Genomic DNA, 9,208 nt, shown 5'->3' with positions numbered 1-9,208 from the left:
GGCCTCAGAAGGTCAAACAAACAAAACAATCAAACCACAAAGCAAATGGTACAATTTTAATTCATCCACAAGTCAAATATAAAGGAGGTAAGAGTGTTCTGCACAAACACAAGAGAGGGAGGGAGACAGGGTGTGGGCGAGAAAAGACAAGTAAGAAAAGACAATAAGAAGAGAGAAGGAAGGGGTCAGGGAGGGAAGCAAAGCCAGGGGGCGAGGAGTGCGGAAGGCGCCCAGGTCCAGTGTGGCCTTGCTTCTCCCCTCCTCCCCTCTCTGCGTGTGGAGGACACAGCCTCCTGGGCGCCAACTCCCAATAGCTTGTCCCTTGACCATCCCAGGCCCTGCTCCGCCCCTCAGTGGGGCACACGGCTGTTAGTCCAGACCAGACTCACATTAAATAAATTCCAATATACACTGTACAAGAAGGCCAGGTCCATCCCTCATGGCACCAGCCACCGGCCTCCCCACTGAAACCCCCTCTCGGCCCCTCCCTCTGTGCATGGGGTTAGGGGAGGGGACCTCTGTGGGCGGAGCAGGAAGGAGAAGGACTAGCTTGGTTCCCCAATCGGCCTGCCCTGTCCCTGCGTAAAGCCATCTTGGCCACAAGGGACTGCCATGTGACCCCCTTGGGCCAGGTAGGAGTGGCTGGTGGGCAGCAGCCATGCTCCCTCTGAGCCTCTTTGTAACCCCTTGGTGTCCTGCAGCCCTGAGTCCCCTCTGTCCAGCTGCAGCCTGGGCAGCACAGTCTGGGAGTAGGGTGGAGGAGAGGGGTCGTGCAAAACGGCAAGGGAAGAAGGACCCCTCTCGGCCTTCCCTCCCCAAGTGGGCCCACGGGACCGAAGGCGAGGCAGGGGCAGGGGCAGGGGCAGGGGCAAGAGCAGGGAGGGGCGGGCGGGCGGGGCGGAGATGTGGGCGGGGGGTGCCGCCCTCTTCACTCTGCCAGTGGGCGGGCCAGGTTGGCCAGGACCTTGGCTTGGTCCACGGCGTCCAGCAGGTTCTTGGCGTCCACGGCCAGCGTGTGGGAGGCGGTGAGCATCTGCCGCTTGCACTCCTCACTCAGGGAAGTCACAGCGTTCTGCTGGGCCAGTCGCATCTTATTGATGAGTTCCGCCAGGTCCTTGTTCAGCAGTTTCTGAGTACCCTCGATCTGCAGGAAGAGCACAGGGGAGGGGCTGGGGCCCTGAGGGGCTGCCAAGTCCAGGCCCGGAGGACAGGGAAGCCCTATAGAGGTCCACCTCGGTGATGGCCCAGGAAGGTGGGGCCGAGAGAGGGCTGGGGTGGGGGTCAGGTCTGACTCAGCCCTGGGCTGAGTCCAAGGCTCGTGCTGGTTGGAGCCAGGTCGTCCAGGACAAACACTGCAGGCACCCCAGGCCCCAAACTACCCAAGTCAGCCCCCTCCAATCCAGCCCCACAAACACTCCCTCCCTGGCAAAATGCCTGGGTGCTGGCCTGACACAGAGTAAATGGAGAAAAGTCAAGCGCCTCCATACATCTGTTAACTCTCTACAATCACATCAATAGATCACAGACTGTGGTCTGGGCTTGCAGGGTTTTTATTAACTACTATATCCTGGTATTTAGTGCACTGCTGAACAAAGACTTGGCACTCAAGAGATATTTATCAAGTGAAAGAAAAGACTGGCTTTCACTGCCCAGGTGCAGCGCTCTCATGCCAGACGGGACCAACCTGGAGGGTGCTCCGCTGGGCTGCCGCAGCCACCCTGAAGGGACCTGGGAAGTGCCCAAGCCCCCCTGCCCTGTCCTGCCTGTCTTGAGTGGTCACAGGTGGTGGAGACAGTGGCAGCTCAACCTATAGCCTGGCAGGAGTCGTGGGAGTCTGTGACTGGGTTTCCAGACAGAATGCTCAGAGGCACTGCCTCTGTTTCTAGTCCTGCAGTAACAAACTACCACACAGTGGCTTAAAATAAGGCAGATTTATGCTCTTACAGTTCTGGGGGTCACAAGTCTGGAATGGGTCCCCCTGGGGCCAATGGCCAGGTGACGGCAGAGCTAAGTTCCTTCTGCCAGAAGAGGAACTTCCTTCTTCCAGGGGAGAATTTGTTCCCTGCCTTTTCCAGCTTCACAAGGCTGCTGCCTTCCTCGGCTTGTGGATCTTTCCAGCAATGGCCTCGTTCCAACCTCTGCTTCTGTTATCCCATCTCGTTCTCTGACTCTTATGAAACAAACCTCTGCTTCCACCCCCTTCTTACAAGGATCCTTTTGACTATACTGGACCCACTTGGATAATCCAGCATAGCTTTCTCATCTGAAGATCCTTAACTTAATCACCTACAAGGTCCTGTCTGTCATGTAAGGTCACATAGACACAGGCTCTGAGGACCCAGACATCCTTTATTTGGTTGTTGTTCAGTGGCTGAGTCATGTCTGACTCTTTGTGACCCCATGGACTGCAGCATGCCAGGCTCCCCTGTCTTCCACTGTCTCCCAGAGTTTGCTCAAACTCATGCCCATTGAGTCGCTGATGCTATCTAACCATCTCATCCTCTGCTGCCCCCTTCTCCTTTTGCCTTCAATCTTTCCCAGAAACGCTCTTTTCCAGCTACCTTATGGGGGCGCATTATTCTGCGTACCACTGGCACCATCTCAAGATAGAGCACTGGCATTCCCGTTTTGGTTTTCAGTGGTTGCTTCTCATTTAAATAAAGAAGATTAAATGATCAATTGAAGAAACCTTAACTGCTATTTCTGTGACACACTCACCTTGACCTTAGTAAGAAGGGTGACTAGACAAAGAGTCATGGACAGGATGGGGCTAAAAAGGAGTATGTGTGTCTTCCTTTGCCTGTCCTCAGGCATTAAGAAGTCACTGCCACGATCTGAGACCTAAACTAGGAAATTCGCCCCAGAAAGCCGGTGAGGTCCCTGGGTTCCAACTCCGCCCCCTAGTGGTACCTGCAGCGATATACAGTGCAGAGCCACCTGCTGAAGGCTCACAGAGGACATGGGGCTGCCCAGGTGGCCCTTCTGGGTCTCCTGTTGAAACACAGCTGGAGCAGGACAAGGGGGCAAGGGACAGTGGATGACACCGAGACACTCACCTCTGTCCGTGAAGACGACGGCAAGGAGGGCAGGAGGTCATCCACACTGCCGATGAGCTTCCGCAGGGTCAGGCCCACATTCTGGGAGAGAGAGGGGCGGGTGGCTGTCACCCTTTGCTTTTTTTTTTAAGTCTTTATTGAGTTTGTTACAACATTACTTCTGTTTTATGTTTTGGTTTTTTTGGTCCCAAGGCATGTGGGAATCTTAGCTCCCCGACCAGGGACTGAACCTGCATTCCCTGTACTGCAAGGTGAAGTCTTAACCACTGGACCTCCAGGGAAGTCCCACCCTTTGCTTTTTGAGAAAGCCACGTCTCCCTTGAGAAGGGCCCTCCTGGGATGGTGCCTGCCTTCCGAGGCTACCTGGAACCAACTTCTCTTTGACAACCTGCTCTAATGGGGTCTAATCGGGCAGACTGGGAAGCTCAGCCCCTCCCACGTCCTTCCAGGGATGGGCTGAGTGGCCTCCGTCCCCTAAGTCCACGGCTCCTCCCTGGCTCTCACCTTCACCACCACGACGTAGCCCTCAGGAGGCAGCTGGCAGAGCTCATTCTTGAGATCCAGCACGGCCCGCACCAGCTCCATGACGTTGAGGTACACCAGGTCGTCGGTCCGATCCAGGTTGGCTGTGGGCTGGATGGACTGTGGCGGGGAGAGGAGGAGGAGAAGCAGGTGGCCGGAGGGGAGGGTGGCAAGTCAGAGGGACACACTGTTCTTTCCTGGGCATGCACTACTGGTGCCAACTCAGCCACCAAGACATTTCTCTGAAATAATAGTGCCTGGGCCTGGGGGGGGCCTCCTTCCCTGCTGCTTCTGGGGCAATGGTTCTTATGTGAGAGTCTGCCTGGGTGTCTTAAAAAAGTGCTGGTGGTCAGCCTCGCAGCAAAGCAACCGAACCATCCCCTGGGCGTGGGGGCCAGGCCGTGTCAAAGCTCTCAGAGGATTCTCACGGGCTGCCAACGCTGAGAACTGCTGCTCCAGAGCGAAGAAAGCAGCAGCTACCCCAGAACACGGGGGTGCAGGGAGCCTGGGGGACCACACCTCCTGCTCCTTGGGACGGGTGAGCCTTCCTCCAGGTCAGGGAGCGGGCTGGTTTTCCCCCTGCTTTTTAAATTTTTTTTAAAATGAATTAGCTGTAGACAAGGCACTTGCCCTCTCTGGGCCTCAGCTATATAATGAGGATACAGGACTCGATTCTTTCTGTGGGCCTCTGCAGTCTTTGCAGTCCAGGCCTTCAGTCTTGTGGGGCCCTGATTCCAATCCATTACCAGCTTCAGCAGAGCCAGCACATACCTGTGCGCCAAGCCGTGGTGGTTTCTGCGGGGGGGCTGTGAACTCCGCTGCAAAGGGAAGGGACAATGAGTAGGGGATGTCCTCAGCACCCTGACCCCTCCCTTCATAGGTGCTGATGACCAAGCCCAGCCCTTCTCCACTACTATCAGGAGACCCCAGGGAAATGGGACCTGAAACCCAGGACAATGGAAAGTAACCTCTGGTCTCCCTCATCCTCTGTACGCAGAGACAGGCACTACTGTCCATTTCAAAGAAAAAGCCAAAGTCCCCGTGGAGATGGAGTGATGGCGGTGGGTGTTCCAGCACACCAGGCCCTGAGACTCTGACCTTGACTGTCATGAGGGAGAAGCCTGCTCTGAAGGCAGCAGGTGATCCTGGAGCCTCACCCAGTGGGTGCAACAGCCACCTATGTGGTAGATTTGTGAAGCTTCCCTATTGTCTGCTGTGTCCATCTGGGGGTCAAGGAAGTGAACTGCTAGAAGCATGCTGTTCTTTGGCTACTCTGATGAACAAAAGACACACAGGCCGCATGGGACTGCTTGGAGTAACAGTCAGAAGACCTGATTCCACTTTCAACTCTTCCCCCAGAGTGGCGTGAGACTAGGGCAGCTCACTGACAGGCCCCAGGCCTGTCATCTGCCAAGTAGGAGGTTTGCTTAGAAGGGCCCTGCAGGAGCCAGATGCCTGGGCTCAAATCTAGGCCCTGCTAATCACTACTGCGGAGAAGGCAATGGCACCCCACTCCAGTACTCTTGCCTGGAAAATGCCATGGGCAGAGGAACCTGGTAGGCTACAGTCCACGGGGTGGCTAAGAGTCGGAAAAGACTGAGTGACTTCTCTTTCACTTTTCACTTTCATGCATTGGAGAAGGAAATGGCAACCCACTCCAGTGTTCTTGCCTGGAGAATGCCAGGGACAGGAGCCTGGTGGGCTGCCGTCTATGGGGTCGCACAGAGTCGGACATGACTGAAGCGACTTAGCAGCAGCTGCAGCAATCACTAGCTGTGTGACTTTGGGTAAGTTGCTTGCCCTTCCGGTGTATGTTTCATGTCCTTTGTAAAATGGGCATCATGATACATTGTACCTATTGCATAGGAAGGACTGCTGTGGGGTTTAAACTGACATTTTAAAGCACCTGGGGCCAGTGCTTGTCACTGTCTTTGGTGGCTGCCATGGTCACCATCACCGTCATCATCAGCCTCATTCCCCTGGGATGGTGATGAACAGCCTGGCTCACTGCAGGACTGGGACCTGGGAACCTCTGCAGCAAAGTTTGCACCAGGACAATACAAAGAAATGATATGGGACTAAAAATAGCTGTGTGTATGCCGCAGTTGGGGCAAATGCTGGACCAAAAGATACAAAAAAGACGAAAAAGAAACCCAAAATAAAACCCAAGAACCATTTCTGAAGAGCCAGGAGCGAAAAACTGGGTGTTGGGAGCAAAAGCAGGGTACTGCTGCATGCCCCGCGGCACGCACCATCACAGAAGGGCGGGCAAACCACCTAAGCCACCCCTCCTGCATGACGCCTGGATCCACCCCCATCCTCACCCCATGTAAGGAATGAACTCGCCCCTGCCTCTGGGAGCAAGCAAGGGAGCCTGTTTTCGCGTCCTCCTGCAGCCCGCAGCGCAGGAGCCCCAGTAAACTTTGCTTGAATTTCCTGTCAGGCCTCTAGTCAATTTCTGTTAATTGGGAAAGGCCAACATCCTGCCCGGTACCACTCCCTCCCTGCCTTTTAGGGAGGCTCCTGGAGAGACCCTGGGGTCGGGGCAGGGGTGGGTGGGAAAATCAGTTGGCTCCGCCCTCTTCTTGCTTCCGTTCAGCTGGCCCCGCCCTCTTTCTTTCTTCCCTTACTGGGGCCTAGGGAGGCGAAGAGTCATTTGGGAGAGATGCCATGGCGCTACTTTAGAGCTTCTGATAGAGTGGGTGGGAGACAGGAAGGATCACCAAGTCCTCCAAATAAATGCAGCAGAGAGGCGGGAACAGGAGCCATGCCGTGAGAGGGGTGGGGGGCAGCAGTCGGAGCAGGGGTAGAGGTGGAGGATAGGAGGTGGTGTAATATCGACTCCTAAACTGGGCCTCTCTACACACTCTGAACTCAGGACAGATGTTTCTTTCCGTGGCAAATACACTCCGTTTGCTCTCTGCAAGGGGCAGGGAAGGCGGCTGCACACAAGATGCCACGAACGGGGACATTCCCGCCAAGAGGAAGGCTGCTCACACTTACTGTAGCCGGCCTCCTTCTCTGGGGTCTGGAAGGAAGGAAAGAGAAGAGGTCACTAGTGCAGCCCTGGGGGCCACCCACGTCCCCCCTTAGCTTGTTCCCGTTCCCCTTGAGAGGTTTGGAGATCATAGCTGCAGGGGGACCTGGGGACTCCCTGACCGGAAGTGACTTGGGGAGGGGGCGGCCTGTGCCGGAGCGGGTGGTGCTAAGAGTGCAGATCAAGTGTGAGCTCAGCAAGGAGACTCCAAGATCAGAGTGAAGTGGGAAAAGGTGCTCTCGTGGTGCGAGGCAGAGAGGGCGAGGTGGGCAGGTGTGGAGTCGGAGGTCCTACTAACTATCTGCAAGCCCTCCCTCCAGGTAGAGTGCTCTCCCGGTGACTCACCAATGGGGACTTGTCGTTCATGTAAACCATGGGGTCCTGCAGAGGGGGAAAACAAATCAGAGGACTTAGGATTCTATAACCAAAAGCTCCAAGGATGCCTGGAGAGCAGTTCACTCCAGCCAGGTGGGGAGCTGAAAGGGGACAAGATGGCTTGGATCTCTCCCAGGGGAGCAAGGTTATCAGAACGTGTTCAGGGGCTTCCCGGCTGGCTCAGCGGTAGAGAGTCCACCTGCCAATGCAGCAGACACCAGTTTGATCCCTGGTCTTGGAGGATCCCACATGCTGTGGAGCAACTAAGCCCAGGCACCACAACTACTGAGCTTGTGCTCTAGAGCCTGTGAGCCACAACTACTGAACCCCAAGCTCCCCAAAGCCTGTGCTCTGCAGCAAGCAAAGCCACTGCCATGAGAAGACCGGGCATCGCAACCGTAGAGTAGCTTGGCACAACTACAGAAAAGCCCGTGCGCAGAAACGAAGACCCAGCACAGCCAAAGATAAAAATATAAGTAGTTATTTAAAAAAGAAGGTGTCCAGCAGTGGTGTCGGGGCATGTCCTCTCCCTCCCCTGGCTGGGCTTTCTCCTCACCAGGGCTTTCTCCTCCTGCCTCAGCCACTGGTAATCTTCCACCATCTGCTTCTGCTGCTTGTCCAGCAGTTGCCGCATCTTGAGCCTCTCGGCCTCCCACAGCTGCTGGGCCTCCTCCCGGCTGCTGGGCCGGACGAAGTCCTCCTCCTGGGAGCACAGCGGGGGGAGATGGCAGAGGACACAGTCAGCCCAGTCTCCGCACCCAGGGAGGACAGTCCTCTGGAGCGCCTTATGGGAGCCACACGCCTTGGCCTCACTGGCCTCAGATCTGCAGCCATCTATGCAGATGGTTATTACTGTTGGCTCCGTCAGCCCCAATCACATGCAGCGTGTCCGTGAAATGCTGAATCACAGGGCATAGAGTTTAACAGGTACTGGTTTCAAATCGTCACGTGGTCCGTTAGTACCATTTTATTTTCAAGTGACTGTCCTAATACTGTTTTCTCAGCTGGCGTGTGTCATGACTGCTGTCACTGAATTTACACTTAGGAATGCAAAGCCAGCCCTCCAGGAGGCCTTGAGTGCTTAGCTAAAACCGAGATGGCAGGTCTGGAAGCTTCAAGGAGCAGTGGTGTGTGGTCCCCCAAAGCTGTCCACTGAAGGGTGGAGCCTGAAAGAAGGAGCAAGAGCGTGCACCTATCTGATCGTGCCTTTTTATCAGAAGAAACTCGTTATTTGAGCTTCCCCATCCTAGTTAAGGATGGCTCAGACGGTAAAGTGTCTGCCTGCAATGTGGGGGACCTGGGTTCGATCCCTGGGTTGGGACGATCTTCTGGAGAAGGAAATGGCAACCCACTCCAGTACTCTTGCCTGGAAAATTCCATGGATGGAGGAGCCTGGTAGGCCATAGTCCATGGGGTCGCAAAGAGTCCGACACGACTGAGTGACTTCACTTTCACTTTCTGTGGCTCAGAAGGTAAAGAATCTTTCTGCATCATTCTCTTGATTAAGAAACTAGCCTGGGTTATGACACCAAAGTTTAAAAGAGATGCATGAGCTAAGAGATAAAGTGAAGCACAAAATTTAAAGAAATAAGGATCTATGGATATGCAATAAGTGGTTCCTCTCCTGAGTTTTATTAATCTAACCCCATTTCAACTCATTTGTGGGGCTTTGGACTATTCATAGTTCTCCCTGTTATTTCTCCCTGCATGTTTCCCTTTCCTATTATTTCTCTTCCCTCAATCTTCCCCAGGGTTTCATTTATATAAATATCTGCTCAGTCCCTTTAAACTGGCTTGCTTTTTTCTGCTGCACAAGATTACCTGGGTCTCCTGGACATATGAGTGTTACCAGCATTCTTTTGATTGTGTAAAGCCTGGGGTGACCTTTGCTGGGGGCAGGTGACCTTTCTATGTCCGCAAGCTGCTCAGATCCCTTTCTTTGAACTGGCCCGTTTACATACAAGTCACTTACATAAAATGCTAAAAATGATTCTCAGTCTACTTTAACAAGCCATAATCTCTGCCAAGCCTCTAAAAAAGATTATCTCCACTAAAGTCTCTAAACAGCACAGTTTGCAAATAGTGACACTGGTGTGTTTTTCCTAGGCTGTCGGCTACAATAACTGCTCTCAATTTCTAACAATACTTCTCCTTATAAGATGTCTTGCTGAAATAGTCCTTGTTCACTACGCTAGTCAACGACTGTTTATTGAGCAAC

General features: G+C 54.1%; 1 protein-coding gene across 2 annotated transcripts in view; it reads right to left on the bottom strand.

Annotated features, from left to right (window-relative positions):
* Positions 1-41: 41 nt before the first annotated feature.
* PTK2B (protein tyrosine kinase 2 beta) overlaps positions 42-9,208 on the bottom strand; it is a 138,248-nt gene continuing 129,081 nt past the window's right edge. For both annotated transcript variants that reach the window (XM_052644962.1, XM_052644963.1), the window contains 7 exons: positions 7,547-7,693; positions 6,961-6,996; positions 6,582-6,606; positions 4,350-4,396; positions 3,561-3,698; positions 3,057-3,137; positions 42-1,144 (listed from right to left, as the gene is read on the bottom strand). In XM_052644962.1, the coding sequence (XP_052500922.1) occupies positions 929-1,144; positions 3,057-3,137; positions 3,561-3,698; positions 4,350-4,396; positions 6,582-6,606; positions 6,961-6,996; positions 7,547-7,693 (690 nt within the window). In that variant the 3' untranslated portion in view covers positions 42-928. The remainder of the gene's footprint in view (positions 1,145-3,056; positions 3,138-3,560; positions 3,699-4,349; positions 4,397-6,581; positions 6,607-6,960; positions 6,997-7,546; positions 7,694-9,208) is intronic.

The sequence above is a fragment of the Budorcas taxicolor genome, chromosome 8 (genome assembly GCF_023091745.1).
Source record: "Budorcas taxicolor isolate Tak-1 chromosome 8, Takin1.1, whole genome shotgun sequence".
NCBI classification, from domain to species: Eukaryota; Metazoa; Chordata; class Mammalia; order Artiodactyla; family Bovidae; genus Budorcas; species Budorcas taxicolor.
This window is presented reverse-complemented; position numbering and strand designations above follow the sequence as displayed.